This window comes from Tachysurus fulvidraco, chromosome 2, assembly GCF_022655615.1.
Source record: "Tachysurus fulvidraco isolate hzauxx_2018 chromosome 2, HZAU_PFXX_2.0, whole genome shotgun sequence".
Taxonomy (NCBI): Eukaryota; Metazoa; Chordata; class Actinopteri; order Siluriformes; family Bagridae; genus Tachysurus; species Tachysurus fulvidraco.
The window spans coordinates 15,026,999-15,052,374 of NC_062519.1; the positions used below are offsets into that span (position 1 = coordinate 15,026,999).

At 39.5% G+C, this 25,376-nt stretch overlaps 1 protein-coding gene across 2 annotated transcripts in view; it reads left to right on the forward strand.

The window, feature by feature from the left end:
- Positions 1–25,376, forward strand: part of fhit (fragile histidine triad diadenosine triphosphatase) — a 253,367-nt gene that overhangs the window by 71,879 nt on the left and 156,112 nt on the right. For both annotated transcript variants that reach the window (XM_027176380.2, XM_047810216.1), the window contains exon 3: positions 14,073–14,180. In XM_027176380.2, coding sequence (XP_027032181.1) covers positions 14,075–14,180 — 106 coding nt within the window. In that variant the 5' untranslated portion in view covers positions 14,073–14,074. The remainder of the gene's footprint in view (positions 1–14,072; positions 14,181–25,376) is intronic.

The window sequence follows — 25,376 nt, forward strand, 5'->3', positions numbered from 1 at the left end:
ACTGGCTATTTTCAAGCGGCGGTTGAAGACCTACTTTTTCAGGAAACACTTCAACTAGCACTTCTTTCCTTATCTTTTGCAAAAAAAACAAACAAACAAACAAAAAAACCTTTGACACCTTTTCATTGTAACTTTGAACAAATGTTTTAAACTCATGGTATCTTAAGTATGTAACCTAGTGAGTCAGCATTAATGTATTCAATGTTAGAGATTTAATCACTTATGTATGTCGCTCTGGATAAGGGCGTCTGACAAATGCTGTAAATGTAAATGTAAATGGTCACACAACCGCGTCACAACTCTCTCTCTAATACACACACAAAGCCTTATGATTAAGAACGAATCCAATCTCTTATTTGAGCCATTTCAATTCCAGCTCTTTACCCACCTCTTTCCTGTTCCTGCTATTATTACACACTTTAGGTACACAAGGGTCAGCACTCAAGAGTAAATACAACCATTCATTTACATATTTTAGTTGATTTGGCCTAAATCTCCTGCTGTACACTGGATTTATGATTATGGTGTGTTTTTTTTTTTTTCCTGCAGGTTAAGTAATCACACTGTCTCCACTAGTGCCCGTATCGAGCGTTATTATTAATGCCCATGTGAAGGGAGAAGAAAGAATATCATGGTGAATATTCAACAGGGAGCTAATAGTGATGAATTATTACTGATTAAAATTAATACTTGTCTCCGGGGCTATTTTTCAATTACTTAAATTAGGAATTAGAAGAGAGAAATAGACACTGCTTTAACACATTTCTTTTTCGAGGTGTAATTCATGCGGATTTGGTAAGGACACTCTAAAATATAGAACCTTACGATGATGCTTTGCAATTCTAATGCCCGGCCCTTTCACTCTACAATACAAACGATGCTTTTAGAGGATGTGCATGAAGGACATGGCGTATGCCACAGTCGAGGGCTGTTAATCATCCGCTCTCACTTCAGCTAAGGTGAAAAGCAGAAGACCGAAAAAAAAAAAAAAAAAAACCACCAAAAAAAACAACAACACAACAACAACATAGTGCTCCCAAGGACTTAAGTGCTGATATATTAAACATTTTTTTATTTTTTTTTAAATTTTTTTTTTTTGAGGTGGTGGTGGTGGTGTTGGGGCTGTCATTAGTGATTAATATCTTAGTAAGAGCAAAGCTAGAGCTGAGAGCCAAATAAAACTGAGACTCTACAGTATTTTGATCTATTTTGACCTTCGGTAGAGTGTTTTCATGCAGTAGCTCCGTGTAAGCTGCGCCGTGGATATTCCGCTACGGGGTTTAGCCGAGATTGTGATCCTGTTCACACACCGGTTGCAAATGAACCGATTACTAAATAAACCGAATAAAATTCGCACTGCAAATTTTTTGGATGCTGAGAATAATAAGGTTGTTGATATGTAAATAAAAAGCTAAAAACTCACATGAAGGGGCAGAGAAGAATTTACGATCGCCACATAGACGTTACAGCACAGTGGAATTGTTTTCTTCGCATATCCAAAATTTTGGTTTGAGGGTTAAGGGCCGTCTTCAGTTGCCCAACAGTGGCAGCTTGGCAGTGCTGGGGCTTGAACCCTGACCTTCCGATCAAAAACCCAGAGACTTAACCACTTGAGCCACAACTGCCCCCCCCCCCCCCATCTGCCACTTATACTGTAGGTGAAGACACGCCTCCTGATGTACCAGGGGCAGAATACCACACTCTTGTTGCCATGGGCTGCGTTTGATCCCATGTCAGATAGCTAACCCAGATAACTTTCTCCTAAGCCCGGGTGAAATTAAAGGGTTGCGTCAGGAAATGTATCTGGCGTAAAACCTGCACCAAAGTCAGATATGCGGACCGGATGATCTGCTGTGGCGACGGCGAACAGGGAACAACAACTTATAGGTGAATAATAGCTTTTAAACAGAAACCGGATGAAATGCACGCTTCCGATCCTCCCTGGGGAGGTGTTCCGGGCATGTCCAACCGGGAGGAGGCCTCGGGAAGACCTAGGACACGCTGGAGGGTCTATGTCTTTCGGCTAGCCTGGGAATGCCTCTGTATTCCCCCGGAAGAGCTGGAGGAAGTGTCTGGGGAGAGGAAAGTCTGGGCGTCCCTGCTTAGACTGCTGCCCCCGTGACCCGGCCCCGGATAAGCGGTAGAAGATGGATGGATGGATGGAGTATCTGTGTTGTATTACCCATCTGAGAAGAGGAATTCGGAGCTCTAACGTTCAGAATATTTCGGACAGTGTCTCGAACGTGTGTCTCGAACGTGAAGTCATGAATTATCATAATCAATTACAGGCTTAATTATAGACTATTTGATGGCGATCAGAATATCCCAAGAGCTCGTCTGGCGCTATTTTGCTATTAATCTCACTAAATTCAGGACTGATTGTGATGTATGAAATTGTAGCGGGAAAATGAAAATCAATCCCACATGCAGTTTTCACCAAATCAATTTTGGGGCCTTGTCTTGGAAACACAGGTTACATATCTCGAGTGTTGCTATCCACACACACACACACACACACACTCATACACACTCACACACACTCACGCAATCACACTCGCTTACACGTTTATGTGACAAAGCAGCATGCGCGATGCTTTTGTCACGAATTCGTTAGTTAATAGCGCGTAGCCTTCGGCGCCCACGTAAGAAGTGTATTTTTCATCGTCTGTGTCTCTGCGGTGCCGTTCCGGGTCGCTGGCTCAGCTCCCATAGAAATGTATGTAATATCTCACAAGCGTTCAATCACTGCAAAGGTCAAAGTGACAAAGTAATCAATGGGCCGTCAGGGGATGTTTAGGGAGCCGCGGAGGCTATGAAGCGAACACCCGAACGTCGAGTCTCTCAACTCTCTCTGAGCTCGTATACTTGGCCTTATCCTCTCCCTCAGCTAATCTCATTTCCTTGATGAGATAACCTGCCATAGTAATAATTTATGTACACAACCAAATTGGATCTCTGATGGACTCCTGTTAATGTTAAATACATCCTGCTTCAAATGTAGTAATGATTATATTGAGGTTAACTAGGTGTTTACTCTCCGGATCAAGTATAGAAGCGAAATGAGTTTTAATGACCTCGTAAATCTGGTGTAGGTGGAATTTGTCCTACAAGACTTGTTACTCATGAAAAACTAACACTTTGACAAATGTGATTGCATTAAAAGTCCAAAGCAGACAAAGTGAAATGCAGTAACATTCTGTAGAAACAAACAGTCTGTAGTCGCTATGATCTACTCATGGGCTTGTTTATTTCATAAAAATATGTCTTATATGAAGATAAAGTCACCTGTCAATCAGAGTTAGAGACCCGGATCAGTTACTTCCTTGAGGTTATGAGAGAGAGGAGCGAATCTATCTATCTATCTATCTATCTATCTATCTATCTATCTATCTATCTATCTATCTATCTGTCTGTCTGTCTGTCTGTCTGTCTGTCTGTCTGTCTGTCTGTCTGTCTGTCTGTCTGTCTGTCTGTCTGTCTGTCTGTCTGTCTGTCTGTCTGTCTGTCTATTTGTCTGGGTGACTAGCTGCCTGTCTGTCTATCTCTGTCTGTCTGGGTGTCTGTCTGTCTATCTATCTGTTTGTCTGGGTAACTAGCTGTCTGTCTGTCTATATCTTTGGGTGGCTAGCTGTCTGTCTGTCTGTCTATTGCTCTGTCTGTCTGTCTATCTATTTGTCTGGGTGACTAGCTGTCTGTTTGTCTGTCTGTCTGTCTGTCTGTCTGTCTGTCTGTCCGTCCATGATACAGAATCATTAACTGTTCATATCAGACACAACAACAATGCAGCTGGTCACAAGCTGATGTGTTTATTTTAACACACTGCAGGATTATTTACAGAAGAAATCTGATGTCCATAAAAACTCACTCCATTCTAACTCCCATAAACAAAGACAAAGAAACACTTTCTAGAAAAGTTCCCGAGGTCGGTACATTTCCCTTTAAAGAGAATCGAATACTAATATAACCCAGGGCTTAAAATGATAAAAGTTATGCATTTTATTAATATACAGATTTTCTTAAATGGCTTATTTATTACAGTAGATTAAACCCCAAGTGGAAGTTATACAAATTAAAATAAGTGAAAAATGAGTAAATCAGCATAAACACAACTTTTGGAAATAGCTTTTTTCCTGTCAGTGTGATTTGTCCCACAACGAATGGAAGCCTGTTGTGTGTTAGACGAGAGCGTCGAGCGTTTGAATGAAACATACGGCATCACAACAAGCCGAGTGTGTCACTGGTCCTGGAGGAAGAACCTGTCCCCCTGTATCTTGTTGTTTTTTCTCTGGACGCTCATGTTTCTCATTCCTGGAGGGAAGAGGCAATGAAACGTGCAGTGTAAAGGATGTGAAGGTAAAATCGTGAGCAGACTTAGTCTGGTCTTACTGAGGTCATTAAACAGTAAACTTGTGTTAGGGGGAAAAAAACGTAGGGGTGGATTTTGAGAGGCTAAATTCCTTGGGGTAGCCGTCAATCCATCAGGGTCTAATGCAGTCTGGGTGTTTGTTGACTTGGAGGAGTAACAGGTGGAGTGGAAGATATTCTCACAACGTTGTGTAGCTTTATTGAGATGGATTTGTATGAGCGAAAAAATCAACAAATAATAGATACATACCCATGTCGGGGTAAATCGTGAGCAGGTGTAAGGGGGATTGTACATAGAACATGACAATAACGCAGAGCTTTCGAATTCTTAAAACCCGATTGGTCAGAAACTTTATAAGGAACTTTAGTAATACATATAATTTTATACTTTATTGGTTTCGAAGGTTATGTGTGCCCTGTGATGGGTTGGCACTCCGGCCAGGGTGTATCCTGCCCTGATGCCCGATGACGCCTTGGGCGGGAGTAGAAAGATCGGATCGATCTCCGATTCGCCGAGACGCATTTATGTGGCCTGATGTAAATGGGACAGTTTTAACTAATCAGATAGCTATCGGATCAGAGACAACACATGAAGTGACCGGGTGAAAAAAGGCCCAATATGACCAAGAAACCTTGACATTTTAAGTGTAAAGTAGGGTAAAAAGATGAGAGAGAGAGAGAGAGAGAGAGAGAGAGAGAGAGAGAGAGAGAGAGAGAGAGAGAGAGAGAGCAGAATTAAACACGTTGCTTTGACTTCATGTCCTTAATTTTCTGAATCCTAAAGATTTTCTGCCTCAAAACATCTTGTATGTACTTAATGAAGATTTTTTCCAAAGTAAACACAAGTGGGTGTGTGGGTTGGTGAGGATTCAAACACACATCTGGTTTCTTAGTAACTGTGTTATTATTTTCAACTCTGTACTCTGTATAAGTCTATTTTAACTACTCTAATACGACATGTCGCTAATTATGTCTCAGGTCTCTCTGTGCTTTGTATTTTATCACCAGCCTTTAAAACTTACAGTCAGACTTTAGTCAAAAAAAAAAAATTAAGAAAATAATAAAGTGATCTGTATCTGAATTTATCAAACCAATCATTACCTTTTTTTTTTTTAAATAAAATTATTTATTTATTTATTTATTTGCCTGAGCAAAAGTGGCAGTAACGGACGTGCTATTCTAATCAATCTCGTCAGTCCCGAACACATCAGACAAAAACAATCACAATACAAACCAGGAAAAAAAAAATTGGTGAACCTTCAGGTTAATAACTTTTCTTTAAAAAAACAAAAAAAACCCCTCTAATTAAAGGCAGATGTTTTGATCAGCAAAAGAAACTTTGCTGTATCTTAGTTACAATTAATAAAGCAGAGGAAGGGGGGAAAAAGCCTACAAAAGAATAATTACTCTTAAAAATATCAGGAACCCATTTAAGTGGTTGCTAAAAGACCCCCCCCATATATATATATATACTTACTATATCATATATCAAGTACTATATCATGATCACCTAGATGTTCTTCTACACTGCTTATGGCACATTGTGAACAACTGCATCAAACTGAAGAAGATTTCAACATGTTAGGAGGAAAAGTGCAGCGAATTTCTCCTCATGTTGTGAAGTGGCTCAGGATGAAGATCCCGAACAGAAGATACTATACAGCTAAATTAACCCTTCAGAGTTTAGTGCTTCCTTAGTGTTCGCTGTAAAAACAAACAGAAGCTGTTTCTTAATAGTCTCGGATTCCTGTGGAGCATCTGGGAGTGAGCTGTTACTATAGAAACCAGAAGATGTTCAGAATATACCTGCGATTTGCCTCGCAGCCAGAACGAATGTCAGAGCTGACAGTAAGGAAAAATTAATTAACACCGTCTGACACTTTGGATCACATTTTATTGATGTGTCTTGTGTGACAGCACGTGTGCCTTCCTCCATGATTACTTTTTATAATAATAATAATAATAATAATAATAATAATAATAATATATAAGTATTATTATTATTACTATAATACTACTACTACTACTACTACTAATAATAATAATAAGTATTATTATTATTATTATTATTATTATTATTATTATTATTATTATTATTATTATTATTATATAACTTTTTCTTAACGAGTGTAAATGGGACCTAAAATTTTTTTTTAAATAATAATAAATAAATAAATATGAATCAACTGACATCCACGGTTATTGTTTAACATTTTACTATTTATTTATTATGTTGTTTAAAAAAAAATTATTGTTTATCGATTCATTGTTCAATTGTTTTATTATTTAATAATATCCCACCTACTGATAGATGCTGTTTGAGCTGAAATAAATGAAAGATATTGTGCCTTTTTTTGTTGTTGTTGAGATGTTTCTGATGCAGGGTTCTTTCCTCTCGCTAGTTATTCGAGAGCAGAGAAAGGATCATGCTCTTTAAGAAGCAGTATCAGCAAACCAGCCCCGCAGATAAGATGAGGTCTCGACAACAGCACAATATCCTGGCGCTTTTTACTGTTTAGCGGCTGGCGATCAGAAAATTGAATCTAAATAAGGTTTCTCGATGAAAGCCACGTGTGGTCGTTTTACATGATAAACATTGATATATGCTGCGAAAGTGATTTCTTCTTCTTCTTCTTCTTCTTCTTCTTCTTCTTCTACTTCTACTACTTTATTTTTTTTTTCCTCACAACTTTCCAATTCGGGTTTGTTCAGATATTTCCTTTGTTTCATGTGTTTACAGATGTTTTATAAAACTCTAAACGAATACATGTATAATACATTTGCTTACAAGCAACTCATTCTATCATTTTGCTATCTATTTTTTTTTTTCCTTCCTTTTTTTTGTACATAAATATTTTCCCCATTCGGTTAGATGATGATGACTTGAAATGCCTCTCTGGTGAAGTGTCTCTTCTAGCCTCCTCAGTCTATGAGTATTTAATCACTCATTATCAGAATAACAGTCACACACACACACACACACACACACACACACACACACACACACACACACACACACACACACACACACATGTCTAAACGTATTAATGTCAGCCGAGCCTTTAGAGAGCGTCTAGCGGCTTAAAAACGATGATGAAATCTCTTAGTGGTGCGTTATTGATGTAGCGGTACTTCTGGGATGCTGTTTACTCGTACGCCTTTCCGACAAACAAATTTTAATGAGAAGCCGCTCGGTTTGTTTCTGATAGCATCTTGACGCACGCGGCTCCCTCTTGTCCTCCTTGGTGATGCTACTTGAATAAACTGTACTTATCAATAATCTTAACCGGCAGTGAGAACTTGGTATTCTCCGTGCGAGACGTGAACTTATTTGATCTGATCTCAGGTAGACGCAACACAAGTCTGAGAGATCAGCGTCGGATTGAAACGGAATCGCGGATGTGTGGACGTGTTGCGTCTGTTTGCCAGGCTTAAAAGACGGAACTGTGAGTAATATCGTTTCGGGTTATTAGGGTCATTGTTCATTCAGGCTCTGAGTTTAACTCAGTGCTGTATATATGTGTGTGTGTGTGTGTGTGTGTGTGTGTGTGTGTGTGTGTGTGTGTAGAGAGAGAGCTGAGAATCTGACCATCAAACGTGGACCTTCGTCATGCTGTCGTTTCCTTTACTGGAACTCATGGAAAGCCAAGAAACTTCTGGCCTGCTACGCTAAATCCTCTCCACCCCTTCTATTTTCTACCCATCCCGAGGCATACAGAGATTGTACCATCTCCAGTTGTGTTCCATGTTATAAAGATTTTAGACCTGTATTGAGATGAGGCAACCCTGTGAGGATCCTGAGGCATTTAGAGATGTTCCAGCTCCAGGTAGATTCCGCTTCATGAAGTATCTGGACATTCTAAGAGGAGATGCCGACTCCATGTGGTCTTTGAAGACAACAACCTGATCATCGATACACGATTGTCAGACTGTATATTTATAATCACACCCTCCAGTGTCACCCAAATGAGGATGAGGTTCACTTTTGAGTCTGGTTCCTCTCAAGGTTTCTTCCTCTTCCATCTAAAAGGAGTTTTTCCTCACCACAGTCACCTCATTCACCTCAGACTTGTTCATTAGGGATAAATACAAACACATTTAAATGATATTACGTTGGAACGAAACAGCAAAACCAAACATAATACATCTTTAAAGCCAAAAACACGTGCACCAGTTCTGTCGTGGTCCCTATTACGTCCGGTTCCTCTCGAGGTTACTCCTTTAAAAATGTCTCAGGGAGTTTTTTTTCCACCTCGGATTCATATCCAGAATTGAAATATTTCCACAAAGCCTCTTTTTGGTCAATATACAGTACGTTCTTAAAAGTGGCACAGAACTCAAATCGTATTGAATTGTTGATGCTGTGAGCTTTTGAGCTTTTCTCAACTGAGGCATTAATTTATGCGCATAAATTAATTAACACACTCTTATATGCTACTCTGCTGGATTTAATCGTCACGTCGGTAATTCTAAACATTCGGCAGAACGTATCGACTTCTGAGGAGAAGTATAATCTCTAACGTGTACGTAACTTGGTTTAATTTCTTTATATTTTTATTTATTTATTTGAACGTCTTGACAAAAGGATTCTGTAGCAGTCTTGTTGTAGAAAACAGTAGATTAATAACAGGCCGTGATATACTCCAAGCAGAAGCATGGGATTTTCTGACACTGACTCTTTCGGACACTCGCACACAACCCCGTGTTTATCAAGCTGATTACAGGCGCAGATCTTTGATTATTTTCCTCTCACTCCATGTAATCCCATTCATAATGATAGCAAAGGGAATTTAGCGATGCTAGATCAGCAAGCCTGCGCTAAGAAATTCAATACGATCCTCTTTCTCAGATTACTGCAGCACACGCTCATGTTTCAACTTTATACCAGTCAGCAAAAAGGATAAATGTCACATATGTTTTGTTGATGTTATTCATTTCATGATTGGGACCGAAGATATGAAGAGAATCTTTTAACAAATGTTAAACGGCCGTCGTAAATCAGCGCACCCAGATTGTTGCTTGGGAATTGACCTTTCAGAACTGCAAGTCCAGCTTTTTTTTTTTTTTTCGTTTCTGGATTTGTCAAAAAAAAAGAGGACCCGCTTCGTAACGTGACTCGTAACACGCTGTGTAAGGACGCGCACCAGACCGAAGGGGTGCATCCTGAAGGTGTTTTCTGGGCTTGAGGTCACTCAAGTTCTTCTTGTATTAGATCTACAGTAAGGAAATCTTACTTCTGGAGCATACAAAGACAATGTAGAATTCAAAAAGTAATCCAAGAAGAACTTGTGTGAGACATGGCAGCTGAGTCTACACTTCTAGATATTCCACCACGTATTACGCCTTCATCAACAAGAGGATCAACGACAGCTTTAAGGCACCATTAAGATTTGATTCAATCCCTTCGGTCTGGTGCACGTCCTTACAGAGCGTGTTACAAGTCACGTTACGAGTCACTCTTTTTTTTTTTAGAAGAACTCAAGTTCAACTTCTTGGATTAGTGCTCCAGAAGTAAAATTTCCTTACTATAGATCTAATACAAGAAGAACTTGAGTGACCTGGACCTCAACCCAGAAAACACCTTCAGGATGCTGATTTAATGGCTGCTTTGGGGGTGTGATCGGTGTTCGAGCAGACATGGCAGCCATCACTCAGTCTACATATCTAGATATTCCACCGAGTATCACGCCTTCATCAACAGAATAAATGGTGTGATAAGGAAAGGCTAAATTGAAATGACTGTAATGGACAGATGTCCATGTCTACCAGTTTCAGGTTAGTAGGTTTGGTTTCTCCATTCTTTCTTAGCTCTAGCTACGTGTTACAGTGCAATATTTCATAAACTGTAAAAGTTGTTGCGATATTTCGACGTTGAACATCCTGTGTAGGGGGGCGCGGTGGCTTAGTGGTTAGTATGTTCGCCTCACACCTCCAGGGTTGGGGGTTCGATTCCCGCCTCCACCTTGTGTGTGTGAAGTTTACATGTTCTCCCCGTGCCTCGGGGTTTCCTCCCCCGGTCCAAAGACATGCATGGTAGGTTGATTGGCATCTCTGGAAAATTGTCCGTAGTGTGTGATTGCGTGAGTAAATGAGAGTGTGTGTGTGCCCTGTGATGGGTTGGCACTCCGTCCAGGGTGTATCCTGCCTTGATGCCTGATGACGCCTGAGATAGGCACAGGCTCCCCTGTACATTTACATCATTTGACAGACACCCTTATCCAGAGCGACTTACATTATCTCATTTTTATACAGCTGAGCAATTGAGGGTTAAGGGCCTTGCTCAGGGGCCCAAACAGTGGCAGCTTGGTGGACCCGGGATGGAACTCACAACCTTCTGAATGGTAGCCCAACACCTTAACCACTTGCCTTTTTTGGAAATTTCTCCTCTCTAAGCTTCTTTATTTGAACCTGTTGTAGTTCGTCGTGGAAACTATGAGACGATATATGCGTTATATATCAAACAAGACGCAGTGCGAATCGTGTACTCATTCCACGTTCTTGTTTTTTCAAGCTGCCCCCCCCGACTCTGTTTTTCTCCGCACTTGGACTCCTGCTTCTGCCGGCAGGCAGATTTTGTATCATGATGAACATCTTATGATAATTGTAGAGCGCTTTTGGAAATCAGTACCCCGGCGTTTCACTGAAACGAACATTATACACAACCGGGGAAATGGTTTGGGAACGAGTCGGAGACTTTGCACCTGTACTGGTATTTGATTCGGCGGAAAACAACTTGGCTTTGCACCTGTATGTTGAATGAGTCATTCTGTTGCACCTGTCAAATTGGTAAAATTGCTAACTATGTCTTTGTGTACATCGTTACCAGAGCACGAGGGTGCATCGGTTGCCAAATAATGAATGGTTTGCCTTAAAAGTGGGAGGCTCTGGGACGACAAATGTATGTAGTTTTATAGTAAAAGTTCCCTGCAGAATATGGAGAGTTCCATCGATTTGTGTTTCTGTTCTCTAAACCATATGTTTACGTTCGTCGCACCGAGGCGTAGGTGCACGACCCCATCCGTGGCTTTCCGAGCATTCGTCTCACAGGGGAAACAAAAGTGGTTTTCTAAACGTGTTCCTCCGCGCCGCTGTTGCAGTCCAGGCCAATGCTTATTTGGAGGCTTGTCCTTAAAATGCCGCGGATCAGGTGAACCTTTCGAATGTGAAAGGTGGAAGAAAATAAACCCTTCATATATATTTACCTGACTTTCTCCGAATCGCACTGTCGTTAGAAGTGCTGTTATAGTAAATGTATCAACTGGAGAATTCACAAGTACGATATTAATAATGTACGATCGGGTTTAAAAGACGAGTCTCAGTCTTGTAGGTATCTCACCCTGGTCTGATGTTTGTGTTTTATCTAACGTCTCAGATCAGATCCGACACGTTATCTAAATGTCAGGACGGAGTTTCTAAGCACGGTGAGAACTGTTCAAATGCCACAGTTGTTAGAGCATGACTAGGATCGGGGAGGAAAAGCAGAATAAAAACGATGTCTGTGTAATAAAGTGAATAAACTCTCCGTGTGATCTAGCAGGAATAACAATACCCAAATTTACCCACATTACCTATCGATTCTTATGAAATATACCGAAGTTATTCAGGGGTTAGGGACTGAGATAGTGTCTGTATCTGCGCTAACGATGTTATTCTTATAAAAACAAGTGAAATCCAACCGTGACGGGCCCTCACTTTGCTCGCATTCATTTCATAAACCCATTTCTGATTGCCTTTCACACATTTTTATATATATATTTTTTAATTACCTTAAGGATTATTCGATCTGATGGTGAATGCGACGCGACAAACCGCTCCAGGCGTCCTGGATTTGTCCGATTACAACGGTGTAACGACATTCTCCGGGCTCAAGGTTACAGATAAGCTTTAAACACGTGACCTTTTAGTGACCTCGGTCATAACGCCTACATGAGCAGCAGATTTAAAGCGCTCGTGGCAGGTACGGTGTCTCAGCTCCGTAGCAAAACACATTAGATCGCAAAGATGATAACGGATTTCCCAAGAGAAGTGTATGTTTCACGTGCATACACACACATACACACACCGATACAACCCACCTGAGGCTTATACCTGCACACAAAGACGTGATCAAACCTGACATGCCTGTGAATTGATAACGCCGGCTGTTAAGAAACATGTAAACGCTTATTAATTGGATCATTGCGATGCGAGCGCTAAACTAATTGCAGCATTCGGACTCTTAATTGCCGAATGGCTGGATTCCGTTTAGAATGCTAATGGGCTGGACAGCTGGTGCACAGACGCTTTCTGTTCTTTCTTTCCTTCTTTTCCTCATCATCCTTTGCCTATTTGGATCATCTTCCAGAACGGCGTCCAACACACAGTCAGGGTCGGTGCGCGTGCTCGAGAAATGTGTGCGTTTGCACGCTGGTATTTTTTTGAGTCAGGCTTTTTGGGTGGGCTCGTGTGCGTGCTTTCTGTGAGAGAGAACGAGCGAGCGTGGAGAATAAAACGCTCTCTCATTATCTCCAGGCCGCAGCCTTGCTCTTCCACTGCTCCCCCAAGACCAGGCAGTGGGTACGCATAATCACACAGGCCTAATTTAACCCCATTACAATAATTCATGCACATGTAGGAAAGAAAAGAAGAAGAAAAAAAAAACCTGACCAACCTCTGTCACTCATTACATATAATTAAATCGAGAGGAAACAGTCATGGTCACACGCCAAATGATTTCGCTCTGGTTTATTTGTTCGGCTTTGTCGCTGTGAATCCAGCACAGGACCGATTACTGTTTTGTTAGTCTCTCTCACTTTGTAGAAAAAAATCTTCTTTATTTATTTATTTATTTATTTATTTATTTATTTATTTATTTATTTATTTATTTATTATAAATCATTGGTTATTCATGCCAAATTGAGCCAGGTGCTTTATCTCCACAGATCAGCCTCAGGGCACCAGATCCAGATGCAACAGCGGTGGTACATTTTTAGCCTATTGATCAGATGTGCGAGCTTCCCGCATGCCGTAAAAAGAGACCGTCGATATGTTTGTTAGAGTGAGGAGCAGAACAGGCCTCCCGGTGACTGCGAATCCCTTTGACACTTTATGGATCTTTCTTTGTCTGCCATCCTGTCTTTTTTTTTCATTGACGGGACTCGGCAAGATGCTTTAAAAATAGCCCGGCTTCTGTTTATTTGTCTCTGTGCGTCTGTGGTAAGCGTGAGTCTCTGTGCGACTCGACTGAACCAGTGAACTCTGCTCTCTCGACGCTTGTGCTTCGGGGCTGATCAACATGTGATGTGAGGAGATAATGAGATTTCCTCAATAAAAACTTAACGAGCTGAATGTTGTAACAGTCAATCTGACATTATTATTATTATTATTATTATTATTATTATTATTATTATTATTATTATTATTAATGCAGCTTTAATATCTTTTCTCCTTTGTTTTAAAAATCACTCAATTTCTCTTGCTCTCACTCTGTCTCTCAATCTTTCTCCACTCTCTTTCTTTCTTTCTTTCTTTCTCTCTCTCTCTCTCTCTCTCTCTCTCTCTCTCTCTCTCTCTCTCTCTCTCTCTCTCTCTGTCTCCTGTTCACTAATGATTTTCACTTTCTCAGAGTTCACTAAAGTATCAGAGGGTAAAACTGTTGCCACTTGTTATACCATGTTATATTTCTTTCTCTCTCATTCTTTCTCTCTCTCTCTGTTTATTCTTTACAGAGATGGCTACATTGCGCTTCGGGCAGCACATTATAAAGGCATCGGCTATGTTTCTGCAAACAGACCTGTCCTTCGCTCTGGTTAATCGGAAGCCTGTGGTGCCAGGCCGTATCCTTATTATGACCTTTTGTTGCCCACAGTATTAGTGACGATCTGTGGTAGAATGTTCTTCACCTCACAGAGCAGGTAAAAAAAACTTGTTTTTCTTACACAAACAAAGACACACACACACACACACACACACACACACACACACACACACACACACACACACACACACACACACAAGAACGCTGCATACTCTATACAGCGTAGTTACTGTTGCTCAGCAACAGGTCTGAGTCCAGTTTGACCTTCAGACTGGGTGGTACATATACAGATGTTTACAGAGAAGAGAGAAGTTCTCTGGGGGATCAAGAGGAGCTGCCGAAATAGAGAAAAACAAATCAGGAGCTGGATATACAAAGAATTCTCTCCTCTAAGTGCCACTGAATGAGTTTGCCCATAAAACCTACTCATTAAACTTTTATTAAAAGGAACCAGTTGATAGGGAAGACAGCATGTTGCATACAGATTTATCAGTGCAGTGGTTGGTTCGTGTGTCAATTTGTCGTAGTTGGTTACAATTCTTCTGTTTCATATGATGTATAAAACTCGAACATTCACTATTTTTAAGACCACTGCATAACCAATACCATTTTGGGGACTAATGCCAGTTTGTGGACCACTGTATATAACCAATGCCAGTTTGTGGACCACTGTATATAACTGATACCAGTTTGTGGACCACTGTATATAACTGATACCAGTTTGTGGACCACTGTATATAACTGTATATAACTGATACCAGTTTGTGGACCACTGTATATAACTGTATATAACTGATACCAGTTTGTGGACCACTGTATATAACTGATACCAGTTTGTGGACCACTGTATATAACTGTATATAACTGATACCAGTTTGTGGACCACTGTATATAACTGATACCAGTTTGTGGACCACTGTATATAACTGTATATAACTGATACCAGTTTGTGGACCACTGTATATAACTGATACCAGTTTGTGGACCACTGTATATAACTGATACCAGTTTGTGGACCACTGTATATAACTGATACCAGTTTGTGGACCACTGTATATAACTGATGCCAGTTTGTGGACCACTGTATATAACTGATACCAGTTTGTGGACCACTGTATATAACTGTATATAACTGATACCAGTTTGTGGACCACTGTATATAACTGATACCAGTTTGTGGACCACTGTATATAAGTGTATATAACTGATACCAGTTTGTGGACCACTGTATATAACTGATACCAGTTTGTGGACCACTGTATATAACTGTATATAACTGATACCAGTTTGTGGACCACTGTATATAACTGATACCAGTTTGTGGACCACTGTATATAACTGATACCAGTTTGTGGACCACTGTATATAACTGTATATAACTGATACCAGTTTGTGGACCACTGTATATAACTGTATATAACTGATACCAGTTTGTGGACCACTGTATATAACTGTATATAACCGATACCAGTTTGTGGACCACTGTATATAACTGATACCAGTTTGTGGACCACTGTATATAACTGTATATAACTGATACCAGTTTGTGGACCACTGTATATAACTGATACCAGTTTGTGGACCACTGTATATAACTGATACCAGTTTGTGGACCACTGTATATAACTGTATATAACTGATACCAGTTTGTGGACCACTGTATATAACTGATACCAGTTTGTGGACCACTGTATATAACTGATACCAGTTTGTGGACCACTGTATATAACTGATACCAGTTTGTGGACCACTGTATATAACTGTATATAACTGATACCAGTTTGTGGACCACTGTATATAACTGATACCAGTTTGTGGACCACTGTATATAACTGATACCAGTTTGTGGACCACTGTATATAACTGATACCAGTTTGTGGACCACTGTATATAACTGTATATAACTGATGCCAGTTTGTGGACCACTGTATATAACTGTATATAACTGATACCAGTTTGTGGACCACTGTATATAACTGATACCAGTTTGTGGACCACTGTATATAACTGTATATAACTGATACCAGTTTGTGGACCACTGTATATAACTGTATATAACTGATACCAGTTTGTGGACCACTGTATATAACTGTATATAACTGATACCAGTTTGTGGACCACTGTATATAACTGATACCAGTTTGTGGACCACTGTATATAACTGATACCAGTTTGTGGACCACTGTATATAACTGTATATACTGAGATCCATTCGTGACCACTGTATATACTGTATATAACTGATACCAGTTTGTGGACCACTGTATTATAACTGTATATAACCTGATACCAGTTTGTGTGGACCACTGTATATAACTGATACCAGGTTTGTGGACCAACTGTATATAAATGTATATAACTCCGATACCAGTTTGTTGGACCCTGTATTACCATGTATATAATGAACCAGTTTGTGGACCCACTGTATATAAACTGATACCAGTTTGTTGGACCACTGTATATAACTGTATATAACTGATACCAGTTTGTGGACCACTGTATAAAACTGTATATAAACTGATACCCAGTTTGTGGCCACTGTATATACTGATATTACCAGTTTGTGGACCACTGTATATAACTGATACCAGTTTGTGGACCACTGTATAAGTATATAACTGATACCAGTTTGTGGACCACTGTATATAACTGATACCAGTTTGTGGACCACTGTATATAACTGTATATAAAAGATACCAGTGTGTGGACCACTGTATATATCTGATCCAGTTTGTGGACCACTGTATCTAACTGATACCAGTTTGTGGACCACTGTATATAACTGATGCCAGTTTGTGGACCACTGTATATAACTGTATATAACTGATACCAGTTTGTGACCACTGTCTATAACTGATACCAGTTTGTGGACCACTGTATATAACTGTATATAACTGATACCAGTTTGTGGACCACTGTATATAACTGATACCAGTTTGTGGACCACTGTATATAACTGATACCAGTTTGTGGACCACTGTAGATAACTGTATATAACTGATACCAGTTTGTGGACCACTGTATATAACTGTATATAACTGATACCAGTTTGTGGACCACTGTATATAACTGATACCAGTTTGTGGACCACTGTATATAACTGTATATAACCGATACCAGTTTGTGGACCACTGTATATAACTGATACCAGTTTGTGGACCACTGTATATAACTGATACCAGTTTGTGGACCACTGTATATAACTGATACCAGTTTGTGGACCACTGTATATAACTGATGCCAGTTTGTGGACCACTGTATATAACTGTATATAACTGATACCAGTTTGTGGACCACTGTATATAACTGATACCAGTTTGTGGACCACTGTATATAACTGTATATAACTGATACCAGTTTGTGGACCACTGTATATAACTGTATATAACTGATACCAGTCTTGGGGACCACTGTATATAACTGATACCAGTTTGTGGACCACTGTATATAACTGATAGCCAGTTATGTGGACCACTGTATATAACTGTATATAACTGATACCAGTTTGTGGAGCCACTGTATATAACTGTATATAACTGATACCAGGTTTGTGGACCACTGTATATAACTGATACCAGTTTGTGGAACCACTGTATATACTGTATATAACTGATACCAGTTTGTGGACCACTGTATATAACTGTATATAACTGATACCAGTTTGTGGACCACTGTATATAACTGTATATAACTGATACCAGTTTGTGGACACTGTATATAACTGATACCAGTTTGTGGACCACTGTATTAACTGATACCAGTTTGGTGGACCACTGTATATAACTGATACCAGTTGTGGACCACTGTATTATAACTGATACCAGTTTGTGGACCACTGTATATAACCGATACCAGTTTGTGGACCACTGTATATAACTGATACCAGTTTGTGGACCACTGTATATAACTGATACCAGTTTGTGGACCACTGTATATAACTGTATATAACTGATACCAGTTTGTGGACCACTGTATATAACTGATACCAGTTTGTGGACCACTGTATATAACTGTATATAACTGATACCAGTTTGTGGACCACTGTATATAACTGTATATAACTGATACCAGTTTGTGGACCACTGTATATAACTGATACCAGTTTGTGGACCACTGTATATAACTGATACCAGTTTGTGGACCACTGTATATAACTGTATATAACTGATACCAGTTTGTGGACCACTGTATATAACTGTATATAACTGATGCCAGTTTGTGGACCACTGTATATAACTGTATATAACTGATGCCAGTTTGTGGACCACTGTATATAACTGTATATAACTGATACCAGTTTGTGGACCACTGTATATAACTGATACCAGTTTGTGGACCACTGTATATAACTGATACCAGTTTGTGGACCACTGTATATAACTGTATATAACTGATACCAGTTTGTGGACCACTGTATATAACTGTATATAACTGATACCAGTTTGTGGACCACTGTATATAACTGTATATAACTGATACCAGTTTGTGGACCACTGTATATAACTGATACCAGTTTGTGGACCACTGTATATAACTGTATATAACTGATACCAGTTTGTGGACCACTGTATATAACTGTATATAACTGATACCAGTTTGTGGACCACTGTATATAACTGTATATAACTGATACCAGTTTGTGGACCACTGTATATAACTGATACCAGTTTGTGGACCACTGTATATAACTGATACCAGTTTGTGGACCACTGTATATAACTGATACCAGTTTGTGGACCACTGTATATAACTGATACCAGTTTGTGGACCACTGTATATAACCGATACCAGTTTGTGGACCACTGTATATAACTGATACCAGTTTGTGGACCACTGTATATAACTGATGCCAGTTTGTGGACCACTGTATATAACTGTATATAACTGATACCAGTTTGTGGACCACTGTATATAACTGATACCAGTTTGTGGACCACTGTATATAACTGTATATAACTGATACCAGTTTGTGGACCACTGTATATAACTGTATATAACTGATACCAGTTTGTGGACCACTGTATATAACTGATACCAGTTTGTGGACCACTGTATATAACTGATACCAGTTTGTGGACCACTGTATATAACTGATACCAGTTTGTGGACCACTGTATATAACTGATGCCAGTTTGTGGACCACTGTATATAACTGTATATAACTGATACCAGTTTGTGGACCACTGTATATAACTGATACCAGTTTGTGGACCACTGTATATAACTGTATATAACTGATACCAGTTTGTGGACCACTGTATATAACTGTATATAACTGATACCAGTTTGTGGACCACTGTATATAACTGATACCAGTTTGTGGACCACTGTATATAACTGATGCCAGTTTGTGGACCACTGTATATAACTGTATATAACTGATACCAGTTTGTGGACCACTGTATATAACTGATACCAGTTTGTGGACCACTGTATATAACTGATACCAGTTTGTGGACCACTGTATATAACTGTATATAACTGATACCAGTTTGTGGACCACTGTATATAACTGATACCAGTTTGTGGACCACTGTATATAACTGTATATAACTGATACCAGTTTGTGGACCACTGTATATAACTGTATATAACTGATACCAGTTTGTGGACCACTGTATATAACTGATACCAGTTTGTGGACCACTGTATATAACTGATGCCAGTTTGTGGACCACTGTATATAACTGTATATAACTGATACCAGTTTGTGGACCACTGTATATAACTGATACCAGTTTGTGGACCACTGTATATAACTGATACCAGTTTGTGGACCACTGTATATAACTGTATATAACTGATACCAGTTTGTGGACCACTGTATATAACTGATACCAGGTTGTGGACCACTGTATATAACTGATGCCAGTTTGTGGACCACTGTATATAACTGTATATAACTGATACCAGTTTGTGGACCACTGTATATAACTGATACCAGTTTGTGGACCACTGTATATAACTGTATATAACTGATACCAGTTTGTGGACCACTGTATATAACTGATACCAGTTTGTGGACCACTGTATATAACTGTATATAACTGATACCAGTTTGTGGACCACTGTATATAACCGATGCCTAATTTTCTTAAGGAATAAGAAGTTTTAATTTGATCTACATTTTAACTAGAGTATAGTTGTAACTAGCGCTCTTATGTAGTCTTAAGAGTAACCACGGTCTTACAAACATCTTAAAGAAAGCTGATTAAATTGTCCGACAGCGTGTGCTTTGGGTGATGTACTTTGATATGTAACAGGAATAGCAGACTGTATTCTGAGTCCGTATACGGTTTGCTCATATGGTAGGTGCGAAGATGTCAAAAGCCTGAGTACTTTTTCTCGGAGGTAAAGAGACACACGGTCAGGATAAAACATTAATAAAGCTGGCTGTCATTAAATATTTCAGAAAGATGAACGCCGATGTGCCATTAAATACCTGTAGCAGCCAGTTCAGCTAAATGAGTACTATCTAGAATTTTGTCCAAGTTTTTAAAAAACTAATGATTTTGGAATCATTAAAAATTAGTGTCCATGTTTTTTTTTATTCACTAAATCAGACGTTTAAAATCTATTTAGCCTCAAGATTATTTGTAAATAAATCCTGGATTTCTATGTGCTCAGGGTTTCCACAAAAGCCCGAATTTGTTTTCCTGCCTGAGAGAAAATGCCTTTTTTTTAGGTATTAATCTTATTGTTCAAGGTGCTAATATAAACCTTGCATATATTAGCATGATTTCCAGCACTGATGTGTTGTTTTTTTTCCCTTTGGAATGATAATCAGTCCTTTTTGTCTGAGAGATGTTCAAGTGCTGTTCTAGCTTATGTAAGCCCTCCTCATTTAGATTAGCTGTGTATGGAAATAGGGTTCTGGATGGTAAAGGCATTGCTACAGTATACACAACTAAAGGCTTGAGGGTGTGCAGGGTTCTGGAGCCACGAGGAATACATTAGCATCCTTTAGACAAATCTAAGCCTGAGAACTTGCTCTTTTTGTTTGACTCCACGATGATGGAGATGCTAAAGGGCAAGGCTTTGGCTGTACTGTACAGATTGAAGGGTTATGTGAACCGCGAGCATAAACGTCTTCACCTCCAGAATCAAGTGGAGGATCTGGAGTTGGTTCAGATATCATAAATATTCCAAATCACACGCTACCATAAAGAAGATCTGTTTGGTCTATCCAACAGATCGATCTTAAGATAATGTCTGAATGCGAGTTATCATGACGGACGGATATTCTTATTATTGAATAAGCTTTTTTCTTTAAGCGTCTTTTCCCGAGCCAAATGTTTTGTTTTTTTTTTGTTGGTTTTTTTTTGGTGCTTGTTGATATCCGCAATGATACTAAAATATCTAACCCACTTAGTATTAAGCAATCAGGAGCCTCATCATCATCAACGTTTTATTTGCTCTGCTTCATAGCAGCTCACACGTGCCGTTAGATGAAAAAAAAAAACACACACACACACGCATCACTGCTTCCAGCTCGCTAATACCTTGTGTTTGTGTTCAGTTCAAAGCATCTTCAGCCTCTTTGTTAATGAAGGATCCACGCTGTCTGTTTAAAGGCCAGAATGTTTTATCAGGTTACTTCTGTTTACGCTTGATCGCCGTTAAAAAGACATCCAGATTTCTGACTTTTTTGCCAAAACACGTGGTATTCTGAGTAAAGGATCACTGTATCAAACCGATACACGATATCATCTGTATCGATGCATCCACCAGAAACTAGAAACTGTACGAAGAGCAGGAACGACCGGAAAATGACTGCGGAGTGATTTCAGATTTGAAAGAGAAGCAACAGAGAAATCTATACAGTTGAGTGCAAAAGTTTGCACCCCCACTTAGTTTCTGCCTGGAAAATATACCAAAAAAAAAAAAAAAACAGTGTGGTTTTTTACAAAGTGCAAAAAAAAAAAAAAAAAAAAATGAAAATATTAAACAAATGTAATATTAAACACAATTAAAAAAAAAAGTTTGGTTTGATAAAACCAGGTGTTTAGTCAGAGGTCCAAAATCTTCTAAAAGAATGTAGAGCCTATGTTTAGCTTATTCTTCTATTTTGAGTTTTTCCCATTAGGGGTCACCACAGAGAATCATCTGCCTCTATAGAGTCCACCTGACTCTATTTCCTCGGCATCCTCTACTCTCTCACCAATTACCATTGTCCTCAATTAACACATCTATACTGTATATCTCCTCTTTGGCTTTAGTCTTGACCTCTTACCTGGCAGCTCCATCTCCAACATCCTTCTACCTATATAACCATCTCCCTCCTCTGTACATGTCCAAACCATCTCAATCTCATCTCCCCATAACAGCCAACCTGAGCTGTCCATCTGATGTGCCCGTTCCTAATCCTGTCCATCCTCGTCACTCCTAAAGAGAACCTCGACATCCTCATCTCTGCTACCTCCATCTCTGCCTCCTGTCTTTTCCTCGCTGCTACAGTCTCTAACCCTTACAGCAGAGCTGGTCTAACAGCCTATCTTCATGTACAAGGCATTATTGGTTGGTTTCTATGACACCATTATTGGTTCTGTAGATCATATCAAGGTATGGCATGTTAAGGGCTTTCCATCATTTTTTATGGGCAAAAAGAATATTAAAACGATCAGCAAACAACATCTCTTGACACAATCCCTCAGTGCCATTTGAACATAAAATTCATATACTAGCTTCCAGGCAACAGTAATCAACAGTCAGATTCATTTGACAATAAGTGTCTATTCATCTTGTTAATTTAGCCACAAATCCATTATGGGATCCGTGCAGCCAGAGAGCGCTAAAGTAAACACTATAAAATCCTCGTCGGAACATTTTACCAGCCTATGTATCACCTATATGGGACAAGCGCTCTGTCGTATCAGCAAAGGCAATAGCCCAGTCAAGATGTTTTGCTCCATGCAGACGTCGCTCAAATGGCCCTGTTTTGGAATATCCGAGACGATCACGACGAGCACTTACGCTCCGGCTCGAACGACGCTCGCGTACGCCGTCCAGGTAGATTTCAGAAGCCTCGGTGTAGCTCAGTGCCAGAAGGAAGGCAATAGTAATAATCACTGTGTGTTTAGTGAAGTCATCTAGAGGCGAAATGGTGAGTAGAGAGGAGAAGACTGCAGGGGAAGCTAAAGGTAGGGTGAAGGATCAGGTTTTTGAGAACACCGGTTTGAGCTACAGATTTGTTTTGCTTTTGTCTCCCCAACACCCCCCCCCCCCCAGTGAATTTTTGAAGAAAAAAATTCTACATGACGGTACAGATGTCCTGTTTTGTTCATAAGCATAAACATGAAGGCAAATGATCTCTTAATATATATATAGACAGATAGATAGATAGATAGACAGACAGACAGACAGACAGACAGACAGACAGACAGACAGACAGACAGATTAAAAAGCAATAAAAAAAAGCACAAAATGTTCTGGAAAAAAGTTCTTATATTATATAAAAAAGAATATATAAGGATAATAAATAGAAAAAACAAGACAAAAAAACAATAAAAAAATAGGTGTTAAAAAGGAAAGAAAATATTTCCCGATTTATTTCTTAGTCTTTGCGAAGGAACAGAGTTCACCATAGTGCACACGCATTTCTTTTCTTTTCCTCATCTGCTTTTATTATTATTATTATTATTATTATTATTATTATTATTCATTTTTTTTAATCCACTCCATAATCCCCTTTTCACTTGCTCTGCCTTTATCTTTGCTATCAGAAAAACTTCGTAGTTGCTGTATGTACTTCATTTTCCCAGCGTTTGATTAGATTCCGTTCAGATTTTGTGTGTTAAAACAACATCTTGTTAGCTGCAGACTTTCGAAATTGCTTTTTCTGTAACCTGTAACCTTTTCCTAAGAAAATCTTGATTCAGTGTTCATTCTAGAGCAGATCCATAATTTTCTAACCCTATTTCGCTTTAATTTCGTTATGGAACGTGTTCAGAGATTCATTTATTTAACAATGTTTTTCAACCTCGGTGGCCGTCATAGTCGCGTGCGTGCTAGTTTATTTTATGCTAACGTGGTCTACGGTACAACGAAGAGAAGACCTCTCGCTGTGTCTGTCTCTCTTCTCTCCTTTCTCGTTTACCTGAATCCTCTCTCAGCCAGAATATCTGACGTAAACAAGTTTATTTATTTATTTTTTTCAGTTAGCCACACATCAAAGCAACAGCATTAGCATAGAAACGAGCGCATTAGCCGCACTCGCTAGAATCTCGCTAGACCCACACTCTGTCGGAACATTATCACTCTGAGAGCTATTTCCAAGCAAAGATGTTACGGACAGATCTTCGAATGAACTATTAATATTAGTATTAATATCACTTTTCATACGTAACGCGTCCGTACGAACGGACATGATGTAACGATTCACTCGTCTGCCAATTGTGAACTTTTTTCTGCACGTGTGTGTTCTTTTAAAAAAAAAATCATTTCTTCTTTGTGTATTAATATTCATCCGTTCGCGATCGGACCCGGGCGTAGGATCCGAGGATTTTATCGCTTTGAAAGACGACCTCTTGAAATAATTTCCTCATTAACTTTAGCTGACTTTCAGTGCAGTGGTAGGAATTTCTTTTTCTTCTTCTTTTTTTTTTTTAAAGGAAAAATAAATAAATAAATAAGAGAAGGAATAAAACTCCAAAAGTCTTGCGTTTTTGATTAATCGTCTCCCCACTGAATGCATTAATCTCTTCAATACTCCAAATAGCAGATTGCGAGAGATGTAGTAATCCTATTAAAATTCATAATTAGCAATGTGCTCTGTTCTTCCTGCGGTACAAAGTAGAAGGAGGGAACATTCACAATTAATTCCAAAACAATTCCTCTCATTATCACTCCATCTTCGAGCCCGCAGAAGCCGGCAGGAGCGCGACACGGGATTAGCGTGGCAGCATAGTGTGTTTAGCGTGTGGAGTGTTTGTGGTGTCACGGCGGTAAATGTCGACAGCGGGCGAGGCTTTTTCACCGGCCGTCCCTTCTGCAGGAGGAGGCTGAAATCATGGACGAAGGACCGGAGTTCGATAATCGAGGCTCGCTTTAATCCGGCATCTTCTGGTGTTCGACTTCGGTGAAACATAGACCCCGTGTCCTGCTTCTGAAGCTCAGACGCTTTAGAGATGCGGCTCTATGAGGAATTTCAACACGAGGATAATGTTTCATTTCATTCACACAAAACAACTGTGTGAGAAAAGGAATGATAAACGAT